Source organism: Macrotis lagotis, chromosome X (assembly GCF_037893015.1).
Source record: "Macrotis lagotis isolate mMagLag1 chromosome X, bilby.v1.9.chrom.fasta, whole genome shotgun sequence".
Classification (NCBI taxonomy): Eukaryota; Metazoa; Chordata; class Mammalia; order Peramelemorphia; family Peramelidae; genus Macrotis; species Macrotis lagotis.
The window spans coordinates 17,251,086-17,275,772 of NC_133666.1; the positions used below are offsets into that span (position 1 = coordinate 17,251,086).

Here is a 24,687-nt window from a genome sequence, read left to right on the forward strand (position 1 = left end):
TAAAAATATAAGAAAACGGGAAGGGGGTGGGAGCAAGGGAGGCTGTGAAGAGCTATAAAAGCCCAAAAGAGGATTTGATATTTAATCCAACAGATGATGATGATGATGATGATGATGATGATGTTTGTCCTTCATCCTCAAAGACCATGGTATCAGGGAGGTGATGCCATGACGTGCAAATGAATTGGATGTGACTGAGCGGGAAGGATACTGGAATAAGTCACTAGCCCCACTTTCTTCTCTGCAGCCATCTGGATCCACTGGTCAGATATGAGTCAAGGTGATTGGAGATGGTCCTCCTTTCAAGGCAATCAGTGTAAAGTGACTTGCCCAAAGCCACACAACTGAGTTCAGGGAAGGTGCTCTACCTCCCTCACCATCTACTTGTCCTGCAAGCTAGAGAAAACCACTGCAGTTTATTGACTAGAGGGGAGGACATGGTCAAACCTGTACTTTAAACTAAGTGGAGGAGTGGCAGCAGTAGAATGGAGAAAAACTTGGGCAAAGAGACTCAACTACAAGGCTACTGCAACTGACCAAGCCTTCACCAAGGTGGTAGCAAATCAGAGAGAAAGGGACTTATACAAGAAAACATTAAATGATCAAGTCTTGACAACAGATTGCAAGGGGGGGGGCTGGAAGAGCTGAGGCTAACACCTTGGGAGTCAGTTATCAAATGAAGAAATTAGGACAAGAGGAGGGCTTGGGGGAAGGGGATAGATAATGAGTTAATTTGAGATAAATCAAGTTTGCTAGTTAACATATAAAGGGAAAATTGTGATTTCCTAAATCTATCTTCTTTTAATTTTAAAGACATTCCCTATGTACTAGAAAATCTAGATAAAAGAAAACTTATTAGATTTTTGTTTTCCAATTTACATAAGTAACAAAGATTCAATTTCACTCCATTGTTTTAGCTCTTTGGTGAGATTTCTCCATCTTTCCCAGAAGGCGATCATGGTATTTTCTGCCCAAGTTGTTTTCAAGCACTAAACATTTTCCCATCCTAAGTTGAAATAAAAAAATGAGTCTGCCTGGCCCATCCAATTAACCTTAGAATCTCTGGGAGCTAGAAAACGGAAACATTTCAAATATGTATCAGAATGCGGACTTTATACAAAAGGGAAAGCATGTCTATCATTTGATATAAGCACCCAGAACTACCTGTAAGCATTGGTTATCCATTTTGTTTTTCCTCCACCGTACATCACAGGCCTTAGCTCTGGCTGAATGGTTGTTGAAAACCAGCCATTTGTGGTGCTTCAAAGACCAGAACCCTATCCCCCTCCCAGTTTCCACTGAATAGTTCACTAGCCATTTGGGGAATTGTCACCCCTTCCTCCTAAGCAATCTAGGACCCCAGACCTCTGTTCAAACACCAAGTGGAGCTAACTGTAGGCACAAACCTGAGGACCCTGTCTTATTTCTAACTTCTCTACTGGCTTCACAGAATCTCCTTTAACAAACATCAGGTTTAGTGCCTGTGACATTCCCTGTGAATAGTGGTTAGATGATCATAAAAATCATTTAATCACAAAATCACTTAGTGTCAATTATCCATGAAAGTAAGAAAGGATTATTGTCAAGGTACACTATTGCCTAGGTCAAAACAAACAAACAATCCTGCTTTCATCACACAACTCTTGGAAAAGTAGGAGAATCTGAGGGAAGGACAGCTTCTTGGGCAATAAATAAGGAACCTGAACATAAAAAAGATTTACTGTAACTCCCTGGGTACTAGTTAGAAATATGTGCCCTGAGGCTTGTTAGAAACTTGGAATGAAAGTATTAAAAAGTCATTTCCCAAAGAAAAAGGAAATAAGTTGGAAAGAAAAGTCTTGCCCGCTGTTTAAGGTAAATCGAATCAAAGCTGGAAAGGCCTCCAAAGTCAGATAGTTGTACTTCTCCATTTTGCAGACTGGGGGAAGAAATAGACTCAGAAAAGTTAAGTGAGCTGGATAGAGAGTGGCAGAGTTGGAATTCAAACCTAAGACTTGGGAAGCTAAGACTCCACTTCATGCTCCCCTATATCACCCTGCCAAATAAAGCATTAAATGCTTAGTTACTATGTCAATTTTGATGCCAAGCTGGCAATACAATAGAAGCAAGACAATCCCTCCCCTCTTACATCCTAATAGGGAGAGATCATTTATAGCTATCATATCTTTAGATGTATTTTATTTTATACTTTATCCTTTTTTTTATATACTGGAGTTTGGGGCACATTGTGCAGAGAGGACTAAGAAGGCCTAAAGCATGTTCAGATTGAAGCCCTTCCCCCCTGGACTCTTCAGGTTTCTCCAAGCTTCACTCCTCCCACTGATTATGGGCACATCTGGCCCCCATTAGCCCTCAGACTATTCCAAGAGCTCAAGTGATTGACACACCCTAGTCACTAGAGGCAAAAGAGGCTCAATTTGATTGGTTTTCTAGAAGAACGAATTACTTCTCTCCAGCTGAGTCTCCTGAATAGTTTCTAGAGCCTATCTAAGGAGGGGAGAGAAAATCATGGGAAGATGAAGGAAAAGATAGAAGAGGAATGGGATCTCCCCCCCCCCCCATTTCATGTTCCTATTCTTTCCACCTTTACAAAGCTGGATTGTATTGCTTCCTTTTCCTTGATGAGATCCAATGGGGTTGAGGTTGGGAGGGGTATGGAGAAAATGGTTTGGATTTGCCTCCTACCCAACCCCCCTCCATCTCATATTTCCTGCAGTTCACTCCAGTGGGTTGAATAGCCAAGCTTGTGTTCAGCCAGGTAGACTGCTCCCTCCTTGAAGGAGAAAAATTGGTGAAATCCCAGAATAATATTTGCCTCATGTGTGGTCAGTTTTAAAAATAAAAGATTCATTCAACCTTTTCTATGTATCCCTCACCGTGCTGAGTACAAAAGATACCAAGAAATCATTATGCTCTCAAGAAGTTTACATCCCAGTGGAGGAAAAAATGTGTTAAAAAAAAAAAAACCAAACTAGTTACATTCAAGACACACATAGGAAGATAATCTCAGAAACAAAGAGATCAGTCACTGGAAGAACCTCCAAATATCTCCTATGGTAGAAGCTGGGCTTTAAGTTGAGTCTTAAAGGAAGTTGTCGAAAACAAGAGGTGGGAGTGAGGAGGCAGAACTTTCCCAACATGGGGGACAGTATTTGCAAAGACAGGGAGAGGAGAGATGGAGTGTTTGTGTGAGCAACAGTAGGCATGGTTGGACTATGGAATGGACAGAGGCAGAAGCTGTTAGAAGATTGAAAAGGTAAAAAGGAACCAGACTGTAAAGAGCTCTAAATGCCAAAGACTTTAATATTTGGATTAGAGTGGAGAGAGCTGATGCAGGAAGTCTAACTAAAAGTCTCTTTCAGTAGACCAGAGTAGTGATCACAGAAGAACTAATGTAGGGAGAGGGGAAGAAAAGGGAAGCGAAAAGAGAGACAGACAGGATAAACACAGGGAGAGAGATAAAGGATATAATATAAGTTGTAAGCCTGGGTGACTGGGAGGATGTGGAAGTATCCTCACTAGTATTTGGCAACTTGGGAAAATGGAAGATTTGGAAGAGTAGGAGTTCTGTTTTGGATGTATTGCGTTTGAGATGCCTACAAGACAAACTGTTTCAAAATATCCACAAGGCTGTTGGTGATTTGGGCTTAGAGTTTAGAAGAAATATTAGTCTTGGATACACAGAGGTGAGGACAGAGACTTGGGTTCTTCTCAAAATTAGTGGTCTTGACGTAGATGAAGAACCAGTTGAGATTAAGAAAGAATGGGCAGAGAGGACTAGGAAAGACTAGTGACACCAAACCTAGAAGTTTTTCTTCTCTAAAGGGGGGTATTGATAGGAGAGGAGGCTGACCAATAGGGTTCAAGACTTCAGAGGTCAGGAAGAATAAGGGTTGAGAAAAAGCTTTTGGGTTTGATGAGCTCCACTTAAGTCAGTGTCTCCTGAATTCCCATCTAGGACTTTGTTCTGTTTCCCTTTAGTGAAAGTGCATAGGACTTTAGCTTATTTCCCAAGTGGGCCCCCACTGAGTGGGTGACATACAAGAAATCATTAACTAGATCTCCATATAGTCATGGAAATGCCAAAAGTGGGGATGGGATTGGAGCCAGAAGATGTGTATTCAAACATCTATCACTTACTAGCTGTGTGACCTGAAGCAAGTCACTTCACTTCTGTCTCATTTTCTTATCAGCAAAATGAAGTTTGGGATTGGACAGTCTCTTAGGCTCCATCTAGATCTAGGAGCCTATAATCCTTTGAAAATAACATAATCCAAGCTGATCTTGTCAACTTTCTTCATGTCTGGAACCTTGGTAGATAAGAATAGTCACTACATTTACAATAGTAGAAATATTTATTTTCTGTTGAATGTTTACAAAACAAATCTCCTGCCAACAACTCTGGGAGATGGGCGATGGGCAATATTCTTATCCCTATTTTACAAATGAGGAAACTGAGATTCAAAGAGGTCCATTGCTTTACAGAGGTTTAACCCTGCATAAGTGGTTGACTTGGGATTCAAACTCAGACCTTCCTGACTTGAAGTCTGGCATTCTTAGTACATGCCAAATACCTCTTTGGACTGACAGAAGGATAATTTGTGCTCCCTTGGGGGGTTCTCTAGGTTCAAAGATAGAGAGCTTGCAAATGAGAGATCAATTTAAACCCTTGTGCCTTCCCCACCACCACCACCCCCATCTTATGGAGGGAGTAACTGAGGTCCAGGGGGAGATAAAGTAACTTATCCAAGGTTCACATAGGATCACAAATCTGAAGCTGGGAGAAACTTTGGAGGTCAGGTTGCCCACCCACCCTTCCCACCCTATCATGGGGAATTGAAGTGTCAAACTTGGCTCCTCTAATTTCCGGGTCATCACTCTTTCCACTGTACCAAGCTGCCTCCCTTCTCCAATAATGTCTGTAGTGCATCTTCACTCTTCTCATTTTTCTAAATTTTACCTCTGTTTTTATACTTCAGGGCCCCAAAGGACTGTAGTGTGGTCTGTTTGTGGATCTTAAAGGGTGTCACAGAAAAATTAGACATTAGTACTGAAAGTCACAATCCCTTTAATTTGACTTTTTAAGGGGAGACTTAACTGGATTTATCCAGGGTAAGAGGTCAGAGATAGATATGAGGCAGGGGTAGGGAAAGATCCCAGGACACTAACCTCCCACAACCAGGAATCATGGACAAATACCTTCAAAATAGGGCAGAGAAAGGATACACTTGGGGATCTTGCCAGGGTGATTGGGTTCCATGGTCTTCAGGGGTTGGCCATGATGGTGTTGGGAGCACACAGCTCCCCGGGTCCATAAGTAGGCTCTGACATCTCATGCTGCAGAGGTGCTCAAAGGGAGCTAATCAGAACCAGGTGTGGGGGGGGAGGATTTGTCTTAGGTTCATCTGATTCGTTTCCCATTTTTGACGCCAGAGACAAGGAGATGCCAGTTAGCTAGGAAGCTGGAATTTTCTAACATGGAAGGTTCCAGACATAGGGGATTTCAGAAAATGAGCAGAGGAGGGAGGGGACATGTCTCTGGCAGGGTTAGACTGTGCAAATCAGGGTTTGGTTTTTTTCAGGCTACAAGGATTTTGTACATAGCAGAAATGGACATGTTCTACCCTGAAGTGAACGGTGGCCCACAGACACGAACACACGTACACACTCTTGAGTAAAATAAGCTGAGGATATGGCTTCCCTTTGCCTTGGGGCCTCTGCCTGTTCTACACATTTGTTTCATTAAAAAAAGACACTAGGTGGAGAACTGTATTTTTTTCATTTGTGAATTTGTTATATTTATTTTATTTTTGTACAAATGCTGTTTTTTACACATTACTAAAATAGTCTTGTTTAAGAGTAAACATAATACCCCTCCCCCCAAAAATATAGACCCTCATGAGCAATAAAGTAAAGGAAAGAGAAAAAATTAAAAATAATAATAGGGACAGCTAAGTGGCACAGTGGACAGAGCCCCAGAGCTCAAATCTGGCCCCAGACACCCAACAATCACCCAGCTGTGCAACCCTGGGCAAGCCACCCCAACCCCACTGCCCTGCAAAAACCAAAATAATAATAATAATAATAATAATAATAATAGTAATTATGCTTCAGTCTATGTTCCAACACCTCCAGCTCTGTCATGGGTGGATCACATTCTTTATGATAAGTCAATCTCACAAAAGCTACTTCCATATTTTTCCACTGTTGTTATTGCTGATTGCAACTCCCACTATTTGTACTTCCCCACTACCATATACTATTTGCTCTCTCCTTTCACACTGTCCCTCTTCTTAAATGCACTATAGGGTAGCTGAGTGGCACAGCAGACTGATCCCTGCCCCTGGGGCCAAGAGGCCTGGAGCCCACATACCAGCCCTGAGGGCCAGCAACCACCTGACCCTGTAGTCCTGGACAGGCCATCCAATCCCGGCCCCTTGCAAGAAGTTAAAAAGAAAATGTGTTATATCTGACCACTCTCCCCCATGGTCTACCCTCTCCTCCATCACTCACATCCCTCCCTTCCCCCTGTCCCCCTTCTTTCCTTCTTACTCTAGATGTCTATACCCCATTGAGTATATATGCCGTTTCCTCTCCGAGCCACCTCTGATGAGAGCGAAGGTTCCCTCATTCCACCTCGCCTTCCCCCCTTCCATATCATTGCAATAGCTCATTGTAATAAAACAATCTTATTATGTGAAATATCTTGGCCTATTCCACCTCTCCTTTCTCTTATTCCCATTACATTTCCCTTTTAGCCATTGACTCCATTTTTATACCACATTATATCTTCAAATTCAGCTCTCTCACTCCTGTACTTCATCTGTAAAAACTCCTTCTACCTGCTCTATTAAATGAGAAGTTTCTTATTAGTATTATCAGTATCATTTTTCTATGCAGGAATACATGTAGTTCATTATCATTAAGTCCTTCATATTTTCCCCTTCTCCTCTACTCTCTATGCTTCACCTGAGTCCTATACTTAAAGGTCAAACTTTCTGTTCAGCTCTGGCCATTCCAACAGGAACATTTGAAATTCCCCTGGTTCATTGAAAGTCCATCTTTTGGAGCAGCTAGGTGGTGCAGTGGATAGAGCACCAGCCCTGGAGTCAGGAGTACCTGAGTTCAAATCTAGCCTCAGACACTTAATAATTACCTAGCTGTGCAGCCTTGGGCAAGCCACTTAACCCCACTACCTTGCAAAAAACCTTAAAAAAAAGTCCATCTTTTTCCCTGGAAGAAGATGTTCAGTTTTGCTGGGTAGTTGATTCTCAGTTGCATTCCAAGCTCTTTTGCCTTCCAGAATGTTATATTCCAAGCCCTATGAGCCTTTAATGTAATTGCTGCTAAGTCCTGTGTGATCCTGATTGCAGCTCCATGATATTTGAATTGTGTCCTTCTGGCTGCTTGTAATATTTTCTCTTTGACTTGGAAGTTCTGGAACTTGGCTATAATATTCCTGGGGGTTGGTTTTTTTTGGATCTCTTTCCGGGGGGAGATTGGTGGATTCTCTGAATTTCTATTTTGCCCTCTGCTTCTAGGATATCAGGGCAATTTTCCTGCAGGAATTCTTTAAAAATGATAAGGTTCTTTTCCTGATGATGACTTTCAGGTATCCCAATAATTTTTAAATTATCTTTCCTGGGGACAGCTAGGTGGCACAGTGAATAGAGCACTGGCCCTGGAGTCAGGAAGACCTGAGTTTAAATCCAGCTTCAAACACTTAATAAATACCTAGCTGTGTGGCATTGGGCAAGTCACTTAACCCCATTGCCTTGCAAAAATAAAAATAAAAAAATAATCTTTCCTGAATCTGTTTTCCAGATCAGTTGTTTTTTTCAATGAGATGTTTCACATTTTCTTCTAATTTTTCATTCTTTTGGTTTTGAAGTACTGTGACTTAACTTCTCGTAAAGTCAGCAGCTTCCTTTAGTTCCTTTCTATTTCTGAAGGATTTATTTTCCTCAGAGAGCTTTCTTATCTCTTTTTCCATCTGGCCAATTCTGCTTTTTAAAGCATTCTTCTCAATAATTTTTTGAACTGGTTTATCCATTTGGCCTAAGCTGGTTTTTAACATGCTATTTTCTTCAGCATTCTTTTGGATCTCCTTGACTAAGCTGCTGGCTTCTTTTTTCATGTTTTTCCTGCATCTATCTCATTTCTTTTCCCACTTTTTCTTCTTTCTCCCTCACTTGAATTTTTTCTTAGGTTTTTGCAAGGCAAATGGGGTTAAGTGGCTTGCCCAAGGCCACACAGCTAGGTAACCTCACTTGATTTTCAAAATCTTTTTTGAGCTCTGTCATAGCCTGAATTCAATTTCCATCTTTATTGCAGTCTTTAGATGCAGGAGCTTGTACTTCCTCATCTTCAGACTGAGTATTTTGATCCTCCTTGGGGGTCATAGACAATGTATTTCTCAATGGTGTTCCTCTTTTTTCTCTGTTTACTCATTTCCCCAGCCTGCCCCTGGTTTGAGGGTGCTTCCTAAGCTTTTGAGTATTATTGGGACATTCCCTCGCCCAAGGATCTCCATGTGTGAGGCTTTGTTTTCCCTCCTGGTCTGTGAATGACCATAAGCACCCCCCTCTGCCACCGGGCTGAGGTGGGGGCCCTACTGTTCTATGGGGGGCCTAGACTGTGATCAGGATATGAATGTGGTCAGAACCCCAGAGTCCTGTTCCAGGTACAGAGAAAAGACCTCAGAAGTCTCTCTCCACTCCCCTTAGGTAGGCTGAACACTCAAGGCTCAGTTGCCTGGGGGCTCCTGCTTACCGGCTCCACCTGCTTCTGGTTCCTGGATCTGGGCTGCCATGGCCACACTGCTCACTGAGTGCCCTGAGGGCTGGGCTTCATGCACTTGCTCTGGCAGAGCCCCCCCCCCCCCCATCTTCCAAGTTGTGCCAGGTGCTCCCCAAAGTGTAGGTCAGGAAACTGCCCCCACTGCTGTGAGCTCCTTCACTCTGGCGGGCCACCCCATGGAGTGGAGCCTTTCCACTATTTTCCAGTTTACCTTGGACTGGAGAATTGTCTCACTGGATCCCTCTCTGGATTCTGTCTCTCGAAAATTTATTTATAGTCCTTATTTTATAAATTTTGAAATATTGTAGAGAGAGCACCTAAGAGAGGCTCTACTCCTGTTGCCATCTTGGCTCCACCCCCCCCCCCAAAAACTGTATTTTTAAAAAGTTTTATTGATGCCTTTTAAAAAATACAAGTAATTCCCACCCCCACCCCAAGAACCTTCTCTTGTGACTATGCAAACCAGTTAAGGAAAATCAACTGATAACAGTGCCAATTCAGACAATATTTTCTACATTTTGTACCATTAGTTCCCACCAAAAGGAGGGAAATTTCAGCATCTGTTCTTTTGTTGTCAAGAGCCAAGATTGGTCATTACCATTCCAATTGGTCATTACAATTATTCAGTTTCCCCAGGTTTATTGCTCTTTCCATATCTAGCTCTCCCCAAACTGGTCTACCTAACTTCATTCCCTCCAGCTGAAGCTGTCTTGACTTTTAGCTAAATTCAATCACACTAATGTGAGGATGAGAAATACCCTTCCCACCCCCCAAAAGTTATGCCCTTGGCTACAGAGTGACATGTCTATCGGTCATGAAAGCTAATCTAATCTTGGGCTGCTTCTATGAAATGCATTGTAAAGAGGGACTAGCATCCCATCTTACCCTTCCTGGGGCACTTCACATCTGTAGTGGTCCTTTTGTTTCTTCTGAGTGCTCCATTTTATAAAGAATATTGGCATGTTAGAGAGTAGCCAAAATGCTGAGTGACCTGAAACCTGGGGTGTTTGAGAAGTAGTACTAGGACTGTTTGACTATAAGGAAGAAGAGACTTGGGGAGATAACATGGTATTCTTTGAGAATATGAAGGGCTGGATATATGGAAGTGGTATCAGAGTTAATTTAGGCCAGAGGATAAATAAGCCCTTATACGGCCCTCAAAATCATTTGGTCTGGCATTGGTGAATTAGTCAAATATTTGACCAAATATAGCCCTTGAATGATGTTATAAATATCCAAATGACCTTTGGCAGAAAAAAAAGGTCCCCATCCCCACTTCAGGCAAACCAGCCTAGATGAAGCAGCAAAGCACCTGGAGAAAGAGAAAGTTAGTCAAAAAGGCTTTTTTAAGCATTTGCTGTACTAAGTGCTGGGGTAACAAAGAAAGGCAAAAGAAATCCCCGATCTAAAGGAGTTCCCAATCAAATGAAGGCGATAATACGCAAACAACTACATACAGCAACTACATACAGCATTGATTTGAGATGATCAACAGGAGGAAAGCACTAATATTAAAGTGGAATGGAAATACTTCCTGGAGAAGGGAAGGGTTTAGTTGAAAGAAATCAGCTTGGCCAACTTTAACTTAAAGGAAGCCAGAAGACAGAGATAAGGAAGGAATGAATTCCAAACATGTTGGAAAGGGCCAGTGAAAACTTCTAGAGTCAGGCATGATGGGAAAGTCTTATTTGAAGAACCGCAAGGAAGCTGGAGTAACTAGATCATAGAATAACTAGGGAGAAGTAAAATTTAATAAGACTGGGAAGGTAGCAGGGGGTCAAATTGTGAAAAGTTTTTAAGCCAAACAGAAGATTTTTATATTTGATCCTGGAGGTGAGCCCCTGAAGTTTATTGAGTAGCAGGAGGTGGCTGTGGTATGGCTATATCTGAACTCTAGGATGATTAATTTGACAGTTGAATAAAGGCTAGATTGGAGTGGAAAGAGACCTGAGGTAAAGAGATGAAGGCTATTGGAATAGTCCAGTAGAACAGTGATAAAGGCCTTCCCTGGGGTTGTGATTCTGTGAGTGGAGAATAGGGGGTCATATAGGAGGAATGTTTTTTTTTTTAATTTATTTTTTCATCCATATACACACATATACTTTAAGTTACAAAATTTCCTTCCACCCTCCCTTCCCAATCCCCCTTCCCTCAGTGGTGAACAATCGGGTTAGCATTGTACATATATATTTTTGATAAACATGTTTACAGATTAGTCATTTTCAGTATGAAGAATTAGGATTAAGAGAAAGAGATACATAAGAGCTAATTTTTATAAAGTATTAATCAGATTCTAAAGGGTTGAGGTATTTTGTTTTTTATTTTGTTTTGTTTTCTTCCTCTGGATGGGGATAACATTGTCCATAGCTGATCTAATAAGGTTGTCCTAGCTCTCTGAACTGCTGATAGGAACTGCTTCCATCAAGGTTGATCATTTTACAATGTTGTTGTTAATGTGCACATTGTTCTCTTGGTTCTGCTCCCTTCATTTAGCATCAGATCCTGTAAGTCATTACATGCTTCTATTAGAATCCAACCATTTATAGTTTCCTATAGAACAATAATATTACATAGTATTCATGTACTATAATTTGTTCAGCCATTTCACAATTGATAGGCATCCCCTCAAGTTCCAATTCTTTGACACTTAAAAAGAGCTGCTATGAATATTTTGGAATATGTGGGACTTTTCTGATTTTTTATGATTTCTTCTGGATATAGGCCTAGAATTGGAATTACTGGGTCAAAGAAAATGAACATTTTTATTGCTCTCTGGGCATAGTTCCATATTGCTCTCCAAAATGGTTGTATCCATTCACAACTCCACCGGCAATGTATCAATGTACCAATCTTCCCACAGTCTCTCCAAAATTGATCATTTTCCCTTTTTCTTATCTTGGCCAATCTAATATGTGAAAGGTGATACCTTATTGTTGTTTTAATCTGCATTTCTTTAATCAATAATGATTTGGAGCATTTTTTTCATATGTATATTTAGCTTTAATTTCTTCATTTGAAAATTGTCTATTCATATCCCTTGACCATTTATCAATTGGGTAATGATTTGTAATCTTATAAATTTGATGCAATTCTCTATATATTTTAGAAATATATCAGACCTTTATCAGAACTCCTAGTTGTGAAGATTGTTTCCCAGTTTTTGCTTTTCTTCTAATTTTGGCAGCACTGATTTTATTAGTTTAAAACATTTTTAATTTAATACAGTCAAAATCATTCATTTTGAAGTTTATAATATATTCTAATTCTTGTTTGGTCATAAATTTATCCCCTTTCCAAAGATCTGATAGAGTATTTCTTGGTCTATTACTTTATCTATGGTGTCACCCTTTCTGTCTAAATCCTGTACCCATTTTGACCTTATTTTGGTATAGGGTGTGAGATGTGGCTTTATGTCTAGTTTTTGCCACACTATTTTCCAGTTTTCCCAACAATTTTTGTCAAATAGTGAGTTCTTATCCAAGAAGCTGATGTCTTTGGGTTTGTCAAACAGTAGATTGGTGGTCATTTACTGTGGGTTTCTTTTGAACCTATCCTAATCCACTGATCCATCATTCTATTTCTTAGCCATTACCAGAGAAACGTTGTGAAGGTAGAAATGATAAATCATAGCAATTGATTAGATATGGAGAGAGTGAAAGAGAGCGAGAGCGAGAGCGAGAGCGAGAGCGAGAGCGAGAGCGAGAGCGAGAGAGAGAGAGAGAGAGAGAGAGAGAGAGAGAGAAAGTTGAGAATAACACTGAGGAGGACAGAGCCAAGATGTCAGAATAAAGGCTGGGACTTCCAAGAGCTCTCCCCCAAACCACTCCAAATACCTTTAAATAATGATTCTAACCAAATTCTAGAGTGACAGAACCCACAAAAAGACTGAGTGCAACAATTTTCCAGCCCAAGACAACTTGAAAGATTCAAGGAAAGGGTCTATTGCACCAGGGTTAGAAAGGGCCTGCAGCACAGCCTTGATGGCACTGGAGCAAACTGGAGTGAACTGGCTCCAGCTATGCAGAAGCAGATTATGGGGGCACCTGGGTCCGTGGCAATGTTGGCAGTTTTCAGACCCCTCAGTCCAGGGATTGCCAAGGGTGGCAGAGTGGGAGCAGAGCCAAGTCCAGTACAGACCTGGCCCCAGGGGACCAGAAGCAAGTTTGGGGAGCCACCCAGCAGGGAGCCACCAGGCAGAGAGTCATCTGGCTACTGCTTCCTGAGCAATTAATGCACTATGGTAAGGAGATTGGGGAGATTGCAGAGGTCTTTTACTACCTCTGAGACAGGACATTGTTGCTTTATTCTGTGGTCCCAGTCTCAGGAAAAGGAACTTTACTGTCATAGTAGAGCAGGGACTCTCTTCATGGTTCCAGGCCAGAAAGAAGTGCTTGTGGTCACCCGCAGATCAGAGCACAGGCCAGGAGAGCAGTCAGAGCCTCTAATAAGACCTTGGAGGAATTGAGAATTTGTAGGTCCCTGATAACAACTGTAGAAACCTTCAAAAGCTTAGGAGTGGGCCTCCACTATGGAAGCAGAGCCCCACTTTATTTTTTTTATTTTTAGTTTTTTTAGTTTTTGCAAGGCAATGGGGTTAAGTAGCTTGCCCAAGGCCACACAGCTTGGTAATTATTAAGTGTCTGAGGCCGGATTTGAACTCAGGTACTCCTGAATCCAGGGCTGGTGCTCTATTCACTGTGCCACCTAGCTGCTCCTAGCAGAGCCCCACTTTAACAAAGAGTTAAAATCAAGTCATAGGCTGGGAAAATGAGCAAACAACAGAAGAAAAAAATCTGACCATATACAATTACTTTGGTCCTTTGGAGGATCAAAATACACCTTCAAAAGATAACAATGTCAAAACTTCTGTATCCAAAGTCTCCAAGAAAATATGAATTGGTCAAAAAAGATTTTGAAAATAAAGGGGAGAGGAAAAATTGTGAAGAGAAATGAGAACGATGTGGGGAAATAATGAAAACCAAGTCAGCAGCTTGGTGAAGGAGATACCAGAAATACTGAAGAAAATATCATCTTAAAAACCAGTTTGAGTCAAATGGAAAAAGCAGTCCAAAAGGCCAATGAGGAGTAGAACGCCTTAAAAAGCAAAATTAGTCAAATGGAAAAGGAGAAACAAAAGTTATCTGAAGAAAATAATTCCTTAAAATGTAGAACAGAGCTAAGGAAAATTAATGACTTTGATAACTATTTTGCCCTCTGGTTCCATGATATCAGGGAAATTTTCAATTACCAAATCCTGTAATATTGAGTCCAGGCTTTTTTTTCTCATCAATGTTTTCAGGAAGATCAATAATTTTTAGGTTATCTTTCCTCAATCTATTCTCGAGGTCAGTGGTTTTGCTGGTGAGGTATTTACCATTTTCTTCTATTTTTTTCAATTTTTTGGGACTTCCAAGAGCTCTCCCCCAAACTGCTCCAAATACCTTTAAATAATGATTATAACCAAATTCTTGTCTTATGAAGTCATTGGTTTCCATAGACTCCATTCTTTTTTCTTTTTTTTAAACAAGATCAGACAACGACTCCATTCTTTTTTAAGGGAAGAATATTCTTCATTTACCTTTGCAATTCCTTTTCCAATTGTCCAGTTCTATTTTGTAAGAGGTTTCTCTTTGATCATTTGAGATTTTGAGAGAATTCCTTTCTTTTTTTGCATTTGTCCAATTGCATTTTCCAAGGATTTGTTTCCTTGTTGCAAGGTGTTTACTATATCTTGGGTTTCTTTTCCCAAATTTTCCAATTGATTTTTAAACTCCTTCCTGATTTCTTCAAGGAATTCTTTCTTTACTGGAGACCAGATCATATTCTGCTCAGAGGTTCTATGTCTCTCTGAATTAGGTTCTTTCCCTTCTAGGAATTTTTCTATGGACCCTCCTTTCTGCTGGCCTTTCTTCATTTTCCTAAGACCTTGACTTGGGGAGGGGCTGGTTCACAGAGGTTTGGTGTTGGGATCCCTAGAGGCTTTACTCACTGTGTGTAATATCTCCAGCTGGCCAGAAGGGGGTGCTGAAGGCTTTTCTCATTGAATGTAATATCTCCTCCTGGCCAGTAGGGGGTGCTAGAAGCTGGAACCTACCCTCTAGCCCTTCCAGTAAGTCCCAGACTGTCAGTCCCACGGCCACGCCCCCACTCTGGTTGTTTCTCAAAGTAAAGTGGTTCCCACAGCCAAAATGATTCCTACAGTGAAGTGGTTCCCACAGTGAAAGCTCTGTGGCTGATCTTAAATTAGTCCAGTTCTTGCCTCTCCCCCACTGGGTGTTGGGGCTCTGCACTCACCACATCCCCATCCCCAAAGACAGACCTTGAGGTAGGTACTGTTGTTTTTCTACCTTCTCTTTCTGGGTTTTATCAATGGGACTTCCATTAAGAGGTTTGTTTCATATTGTTTTTGAGGGAAGATCAGGAGACCTTAGCACAGGGCCTGGCTTCTCTCTGCCATCTTGACTGGAAGCCTGGAAGCTAATGACTTTGTGAGAAATCAAGAAACAATAAGAAAAACCCCAAAGTATGAAAAACTAGAAGAAAATGTGAAATATTCATGAGAAAATTAATAATCTGGAAAACAGATCCAGGAGAGATAATTTAAAAATTATTGACCAAAAACAAGAGTATAGATGACATTTTTTCAAGAAATTTTCCAGGAAAACTGCCATGGTAGCCTAGAAGCAGAAAATAAAGTAGAAATTGAAATAATCCACCCATCACCTTCTGAAAGAGATCCCAAAATGAAAACTGCCAGGAATATTATAGCCAAATTTCATAACTCCCAAGTCAAGGAGAAAATATTACAAGCAGCCAAAAAATGATATTTGAATTGTAGAGCTACAGGTAGGGTTACACATGATTTAGTAGCTTCTACCTAAAGGGATCGTAGGGCTCGAAACATGATATGCTGGAAGGCAAAAGAGCTTGGATTACAATCAAGAATCAAGCATCCAGTAAAACATACTCTTTCAGGAGAAAAGATGGACATTCAATGAGACAGGGGACTTCCAAGCTTTCCTGATGAAACAACCAGAGTTGAACAGAAAGTTTGATCTTCAAGTACAGGACTCAGGCGATACATAAGGAGGGTGGATGGAAAGGGCATATCAGGAAGGACTCAATGATGCTGAACTGCTTGTATTCCTGCATGGGAAGGTGATGATGATGACTCATAGGAACCATCTCATTTATTAGGGCAGTTAGAAGGAGCATATATATAGACAAGGTACAGGAGGGAGCTGAATTTGAAGGTATACAATATTAAAAAGAAAAATGGGGAGAAAGGAATATATTGGGGAGAAAGGGAAAGGAGAGGTGGAATGAGGTAAGTTAATTCACATAAAAGAGGCAAGATAAAGCTTTTGCAGTAGAAGAGGGGGGAAGGTGAAGGGGGAGTGAGTGAGCCTTATTCTCATCAGAATTGGCTCAGAGGGAGAATAATATACTTGGTTATAGAAATCTATCTTACCCTAGAGGAAAATAGGATGAAATGAAAAGGATGGTAATAAGGGGATGGGGGGGCCTTCCTGAGGGGAAGGGGGCATAGGTGATAGAAGGGAGGAAAGATTGTGGGAGAGGGTAATGAGAAACACACTTTTGAGGAGGGAATTGGCAAAAAGAAGAGAGAATAGAATAAATGAGGGTGGGGGACTAGGATGCAGCAAATACAGCTATCAATGTCAGCTGTGGGGAAAAATACTGAAAGAAGTTTCTCTGAAAAAGACCTAATTTCTCAAACATAGAGAACTAAGTTGAATTTATAAAAAATAAGATCCATTACCCAATTGATTGATGATCAGGAGATACGGACAGTTTTCAGATGAGGTTATTAATGCAATTATTTAAATATATATTTTTTTAAATGTTCTACCTCACTATTGATGGGAGAAATGTGGGTTGGAACAATTCTGAGGTATAACCTTTACCTGTTGGATTGGTTAATGGGACAGAAAAAGAAAGTAACAAAGCTTGGAAGAGATGTAGGGAAATTGAGACATTGTTGGAGGAGTTGTGAAATAATTGAACAATTCTGTAATTTGTAACAACACCCAAAAGGCTATAAAATCATGTCTACCCTTTGGCCTAGCAGTGGCACTGCTAGGTCTATATTCCAGAAGAGATAAAATGTGGGAAGAAAAGAATCTTTATGTATCAGGATATTTATAGTAACTCTACTGGTGGCAGGTTGGGGAATGACTGAACAAACTGTGGTATGGGATTGAGATGAAATGTTGTTCTGTTGTGGGAAATTATGAACAGGATACTCTCAATAAAAGATTTATACAAGCAGATGCAAAGGGAAATGCACTTTATACAGAGGAACAGCAATATTGCAGGTTGATCAGCTGTGAATAACCTATCTTTTCTTTTTTTTAGGCTTTTGCAAGCAAATGGGGTTAAGTGGCTTGCCCAAGGCTACACAGCTAGGTAATTGTTAAGTGTCTGAGACCGGATTTGAACCCAGGTACTCCTGACTCCAGGGATGGTGCTTTATCCACTGTGCCACCTAGCTGCCCCATAACCTATCTTTTCTCAGCAATGCTGTGTTCCAAGAGAACTCCAAAGGACTTATGATAAAGAATGCTATCCATCCCAAAGACAGAGTTGATGGTGTCCTGAATACTTTTTTTTCACTTTATTTTTCTTGATGTTCTTCTTTTTTTGGCGTGGGGGGGGGGGAGATTATGTTTACTTTTAAAACATGGCTATTGTGAGAATGATACTGAGATTTTGAGGAGGCAACCACCATCAGCACTTCCCTACAGGTCTCAATGGAGATAGCCCAGGGCTCTGAAACACAGGTCTACCAAAACCATCACTGAGGGAAGTAATCCTCATAGTAAAAGAACCCACCTTCCATGACACCACCAACACCAACCACTGATCCACTACTACCAGTAAGTGGATCCACTACCACACAGTAAGCCCAAGAGCCCCAGGAGTGTTAGTTTGCTCTAGATCCGGAGATGTAAACCACTACCATCACCTCAATCACCAGTTCCACTTCCAGTTTGGCTCCTAAATCATCATCCCAGTAACCAGCCCGAGGAGATGAAATCTGGGGATTATTGGATCCCCACTCCACTCTGCAATCAACAACCATATCTGCTAAAGCTCTGGAAAATAAAGTCTACACCACCAGAGTCCTTGGCATTGTCAAACAGTTCAATATCAGAAACAGATATGATTTTTATTAGTGGAAACATTAAAGAAGAGAAATCACCATCTGTTTTGCTGCTGTACCTTCAAGGTCATGGAACCATTTCATCTGACTTGCAGCTGAAACCTTCAAGTTCTATTGTCTCACCCATTAGAATCTGAGCTCCTCGAGAGCAGGGACAATCTTTCTTATTTCTATTTCAATGGCTTAGCACAGCACTTTGTACATAGTGTTTAAGTCCTCTTCCTTCCTTTCTCTTTTCTTTTTTTCTCTCTCCTTTTTCTTATTATTCCTTCCTTTGTTTCTCTGTCATTCTTCCTTTCTGAAGTTAGAAGCAGATTTGGACTCTACATAAAGGGAAAAAATTATGATGATGATGATGATGACATGATAATATTTCTATAATACTTTAATATTTATAAAGTGTTTTTATGTGTTATCATCTATTTGGTTCTTCCAACAATCCTGTGAGGTAAGTGTGATTATTATTCCCTTGCCCATAAGAGATATTCCTAAATGCTTAAACTGATACTGGTATCGCCTTTATTAATAGAAGTCATAAAGAAATGGCTGGAACTTCATATATTGAGGGAATATTAGAGTTGGAATTCTTGTCAGATATGGGTTAGAAGGGGTGGCTAGGTGGCACAGTGAATAAAGCACCGGCCTTGGAGTCAGGAGTACCTGGGTTCAAATCCGGTCTCAGACACCTAGCTGTGTGGCCTTGGGCAAGCCACTTAACCCCATTTGCCTTGCAAAAAAAACCTATAAAAAAGATGTGGGTTAGAAGTTTTTGGAGATATTAGAGTGGATGGGACCACCAGGGCAGCTCACCTTTGAAAATTCCCCAAACACCCCAACTTGAAATCTGGCCATGCATAGATTCTTCCTTAGGATTCTGAAGTAGCTGCTCATTTCCCCGCCATGTCCCTTGAATTTCTTCTTTTTTCTTTTGTCTGTCCCATTCACCATGGTATTTTTGGTTACATAAATTTGACCTTTGATAATTGACAACACTTAGGTCATCTTGGAGTGGATAGCATAGATCCCATTCCCCTGCAATTTCACCAGGTGAACCCAGGCTGGTAAACTTGCCTCTATGCCCATCGGATCACCTATCCTCCTTCCCCAGCAGATGCCATTTATGGGTGAAAATGGATCAAACATATAGGTGCACTTCATCTGTGACAGCTGTAGGGCAGATTAACTTCCCAATACACTAGGCTTTTCCAACCAGCAAGAAGGAAAGGGTGAGGCCATGGCAGGACACTGAGGGAGATGTTAGAGGGGTATGGGGTACCATAGCAATGCCCCTCGAATCATGTCATATCCATGGGCTCTCAATTTGCTTGACCACTTCACTTGAAAGCCTGCGTTGTGTCCTGGGATATTAACTTACCCTATACCTCCCCTTAGCAAAAATCTCCTCCTCAAATAGAAACTGGGAGGACTTTGGAAGGCTATAACTCAGGTCTGCTGTACAAGTTAGAACTGATTACCATAACTGACTAATTTCATTCCCAGGCAAGAATTTAAATTGCCCCCCTTCCAGTCCTACTTTAAAAACATGACTATTGTGAGAATGACCCTGAGATTTTGAGAAGTCAGCCACCACTAGCACTTCCCCACGTGTCTCAATGGAGTTAGCCCAGGACCCTGCAACCCAGGGCCCCTTCTATCCTGGTCTTCCAAAACCATTATTGAAAAAACAAAAAAAGGGGGCGGCTAGGTGGTGTAGTGGATAAGGCACCGGCCCTGGAGTCAGGAGTACCTGGGTTCAAATCTGGTCTCAGACACTTAATAATGACCTAGCTGTGTGGCCTTGGGCAAGCCACTTAACCCTGTTTGCCTTGCAAAAACAAGAACAAAAAAACCTAAAAAGAAAAAAACAATAACAAAAAAAAGCATCGTTGAGGGAAGTAATCCTCATAGTAAAAGAACCCACCTTCCTTGACATCAACAACACCAAGCACTGATCCACTACCACCAGTGGACAGGTAAGCCCAAGAGCAGGTTGATCAGCTGTGAAGGACCTACCTTTTTTCAGCAATGCTGTGATCCAAGAGAACTTGGGAGGTCCTATGATAAAGAATAGCAATTCATCCCAAAGAGAGAGCAAGTGAACGTTTCCTTTATTTTTCTGAGCTCTGCACCCCCAAGGGGCTCATTTGCCTTGCCCTTGTTATATCTCTGCTTTCCATAAGCACTCTCACCTCCTGCTGGCAATACTGTGTTGGTAGGAAGGGATTCTCAAAACAGGTTACCACCCTGTTCTCCAGTCTTTCTCACCCCAGATCCCAATGCACAGTTGATATTCTCAAGCTCTGCCCTGACCTGGGCAGTGCCTAGTCACTCAATGCATGTTGAATTGCTTTCCAAAAATACTCCTCTCTCCCTCTCACTGCACCCTGTGACCAGAAGTGCTTTCAAACTAATAGTTTTTGAACACACCCCTTGGAGCATTAGCTCTCACACCAGTCTCTTCATTTCCAAATATACCCAGTCCTAGCCCTGAAGTTACCACTTACTAGCTCTTGCTACTTTGTTGAATTCTTTTAATGCCTAGTGCCAACATTTGGCCCTTTTCCTCCCTTTAACCCATATCAAGACAAGCTCCCAAGAGATGAGATGGACCAGATCACACCATCATTTTGCATGTTTTATTTTATTGAAAATTGACATGGATTGTAGAAAGGCTTTGAGCTAAACAGTGCTGGTTTGGAGGTGTTTCTTTTGGCCATTGAGGGCCCTTTGAGCAGTGACACCTTTGAGCAAAAAGGGCAAAGGAGAAGAGGAGGATAAGGAAGAGCCTGGAAAACATGCAGAGAGGAGTCCCTCAAGAGACAGCAGAACAGTGGCAAAGGATGGGGTGGGGTGGTGGTGCATGAGAGAAACTAAGAGCACATGTCATCTAGCTGTAAGTGAATCCAGTAATTCAGGACAGATTGACCACATATGGCTAGCTCTTCCTCCTGGCTCCTGGTCTGAGCAGAAACCCTCTCCTAGGATTCCAGAGGGTCCAGAAGCTTGTATTAAGGGAGTATCTTTACTCCTATTTGATTGAATACCCTCCTGTCTCTCCCGCCACCTGGGTTTAGCTGGAAGATCCATTTTCCTCACTTGTTGAAGGATAGATGATGCCTCTTGAATTTCTCCTCCGTGTTTAAGAATGTAGCATATCGGCCGAAGTCAGAAACCCTTGAACTGGCTTTAAAAAAAATCTAACCCAAACCAACCCACTTCTACCACACTCATGTGTGGTCTCAAATTGGCCATGAGCCCAATTGGCCCATATGGTCTCTGAAACCATGACATGGTCTCTGAAACCATGGCCCGGTCTCAGATCGACCCTTCATTGCCTCTGGGCACTTATGAGATGGGCAAGTCTGGCATTGGCTGAGGCTGGGTGAGTGATGCAGCTGTCTCTGCATGACTGACGTTTGGTCCCCATCAAAGCTGGTTCTTTCATGCCTTGTTAGGTAATGACAAGGCACTTGCATATCAGAAGATGGCCTCTTGCCCAGTTTAGGGACACATGACCATTGGTAATACTTGTGGGAAGGGGGGGATACTGGGGCTGTGTTGTGAGACAATATAGGACCCTAACTCTTCTACAGTGGCAGTCTTCTCCTTTACACTTAGTGCAGCTGCTGAAGACAAGATTAAAAAAAGCTAGAGAGGTAGAGAAAGAAAGAGAAAGAAAACATGAAATTAGCCAAAGAGTGCATTAAAAGCAAGAAAGTGGGGGAGGGTGAGAGGAGAAGATCCCAGAACACCATGAGTGTTGTGCTCTGGAAATCTGGGCTCTCCAGGGAGCCCTAGGAAATCTGCTGAAAGGGGCTTGTAAGAAAACCACACGCAAGTTAAAATCATTTTGTTTTAATTAGAACATGCAGGCACTTTTTCAAATCAGCTTTTAATATCAAAATGATCTCAAGCAATAGTTGGCAACACAAGAGCCAACTTTTGACTCCATTTTGGGGAGGGGGAGCTGTCCAAGGTACATGTAAAAAAGCACTGGCCATTACGAAATGTGCCTAAAGGCAAACTCTTAAGACTGCCTTTTGCTTTATATCATAGCAACAATCAAAATTTAGAAAGCTTCCTAAAGGAAAGAAGACATTCCTTTCGTCTTTACAGTAAGATTCGGATACCTGAGAAAGTAAATGTGTTCATCAATAGTTTAATAGCTTGGGTCAGAATTTACTTTCACACATGGGTTATAAGGGGAAAGGGAAGAGCCTCTTCTATTCTCCCCAGCTCATTGGAAACACCAAGGGCCCCCAATACTGGATATCCATCTCCATCTGTCAAATGAGTGGGGGTTGGCCTACATAGCCACTAAGGCCCTCTTTCAGCTCTGACAGTCTTTGGTTCTGATTCCTAGGGAATTTACCAAAAGTTTTACAGAGAGATTGGGTATTGACACTAAAATAGAGAGTTCTGAATGAGGTTGTCTATTTTAAGAGTCATGGCAAAGGCAAAGGACTCTGTTTTATGGAGAAACCAAAAAAAAAGGTCCTGGGAGGGAAAGGGATTTCACAGGATCAAAGAATGTCTGAGCTAGAAGGGACTCTAGAAGTCATTTAGTTCAATGATCTCATCTGAAGATGGGGAAACCAAGACTTACAAAGGGAAAGGGATTTTAACCAGGATCACACTGTTAAGTGAAAGAGATAGGAGTGGAAAACAAGTCAGTTCAGTTCCACTGCTGTTGTGTTCATCATATATCCAGAGGAGATGCAGTTTGACATAGTGGAAAGAATTCTAGTTTGGGAGTCAAAGGACCTGGGTTCAAATACCAGCTCTAATACTTTCTAATTGAGAGATCTAGGACAAATTTTTGAATTTCAACTAGTTTTGCAGTAAATCAGTGATTCTCACCTCCTAAGGTTCATGTAAGGAACAAATGAGAGTGATTCTCTACAGTTCACTATCCTAGAGGGGGGATTTTCTTTTTTTCATACCAATAGTCAACCATCAGTGGTTACAGAATTACACTCCCTAGATTTCTTTGGGCATATTAGAAAGAGAAGAGATTTTTTTGATGTCAAATGGGGAACAAAGCAACTTTCCTGGAACCAGAAGCCATAAAGACCTCTAAGTATTTGACTGTTTGGGAGGAGAGCACCACTGGGTGTTCACCGGGGCAATCTGAAGTCTCAACAAGAAATTTCTACTCCTCAGTGAATACACCATGCCCAAACAGCACTGACATTTGGTTAGTAAAAAGAGAAATGTCTACTGGTATCTGATTTTTGCTTTTCCCTAGCTTTGGGGAGAAAAATCCTCTAATACTAGCTGTCGTAAAGGGGAAGGGGGATTCCCCCACTTCCTCACTAAAAACTCAAAGCAAATCCATATGCCTGTGTATGAACTAAATAAATGAGCAGTGGAAGTTGCTGGCTGGGCTGAGGAGGGTGACTCAGGCTATGGGATGGGGGAAAGGGGCAGATAGTAATAAAGGAAAGGGCTGATTATTGCAAGGGGGCCATAGCTGGCATGCTAGAAGAAGCTCTCAAAGTGGGAACCTCAGCTTAAAAGGCCAAGTGTAGGTCCATTCCAGCTGTAGCAGGGAAAACTATTCCGTACACAGCCACGGGTTACTGCAAAGGAAGGTCAAAAAGACGGCATGTTAGCTACAACATCATTGCCACAGGATTCCTTTCAATCCCCAAAGATTCTTCCAAACTTAGCTTCCTGGAACATCTAAAAACTTGCCATATCCTTTTGATATGGAAATGGACCACTCATTTTAAAAAAAAAGTTTCTCAAAGCCCCTGTTATGTGGGAGCCATTTGAAAATAAGTCTCTGTTTGTGAAGATTTTTTAAAAAATCCATACTTTTGGCTAGAAATCAGAATCTTCCTTTGTATCTCTAGTATTTTTTTCATATGGTTATTCATAGCTTGAATTTCTTTATCTGAAAATTCCCTGTTCATATCCTTTGACTATTTATCAATTGGGGACTGACCTGTATTCTTATAGATTTGATTCAGTTCTCTATATATTTGAGAAACAAGATCTTCTTCAGAAACATTGGCTGTAAATTTGTTTCCCAGTTTTCTGCTTTCCTTCTAATCTTGGTTGTATAGATTTTATTTGTGCAAATCCTTTTTTAATTCAATGTAATCAAAATGATCTATTTTGTATTTCATAATGTTCTCTATCTCATTTGGTCATAAATTTTCCCTTCTTCATAGATCTGACAAGTAAACTATTCCTTGCTCTCCTAATTTGCTAATCGTATCTCCCTTTATGTCTAAATCATGGTTTGTATCTCCAGTTGACACCGCTCTTTACACTGAGCACTTCATATATTATGTGCTTTACATCTTAAAATCAGCAGTGATTTGTCAAGAAAATAAATGAAGAGGTAATAAGAGTTACCAGGGCAAACCTGAATATCCAAATATTTTGTGAAATCAGTTTCTGAGTCTTCAGAAGGGAATTGCCACACCTGGCCCTGGCCGGGCCTTGTTACCAAAGTGTGCCGACATCTCCAAAGAGAAAAAGTCTTATCACTATTTGTTGCTATTCATAACATAGAACCCCATTCCCCCACTGGGCTCCAAAAGAGTGTAATAACATCCCCTTTGGTGCTCACAGATGAGAAATTTGTCCTTTCACTCCTATACCAGTTGAGGAAAGAAATGCTCTGGTCTATATGAATTCATCAGGCTCTCAAGATAAACTTGCAGAGAATTTTATACCAACCCACCTTT

At 41.2% G+C, this 24,687-nt stretch overlaps 2 protein-coding genes across 5 annotated transcripts in view; both read right to left on the reverse strand.

Moving 5' to 3' along the window:
- NKRF (NFKB repressing factor) overlaps nucleotides 1–20,327 on the reverse strand; it is a 40,102-nt gene extending 19,775 nt beyond the window's left edge. Inside the window, exon 1 of the mRNA XM_074205212.1 lies at nucleotides 20,000–20,327. The gene's annotated coding sequence lies outside the window, so the exon portion shown is untranslated. The remainder of the gene's footprint in view (nucleotides 1–19,999) is intronic.
- Nucleotides 20,328–21,423: 1,096 nt separating this feature from the next.
- SEPTIN6 (septin 6) overlaps nucleotides 21,424–24,687 on the reverse strand; it is a 57,393-nt gene continuing 54,129 nt past the window's right edge. For 2 of the 4 annotated variants that reach the window (XM_074205215.1, XM_074205217.1), the window contains one exon: nucleotides 21,424–21,634. In XM_074205215.1, the coding sequence (XP_074061316.1) occupies nucleotides 21,625–21,634 (10 nt within the window). In that variant the 3' untranslated portion in view covers nucleotides 21,424–21,624. The other 2 variants (XM_074205214.1, XM_074205216.1) reach the window with 1 other exon arrangement.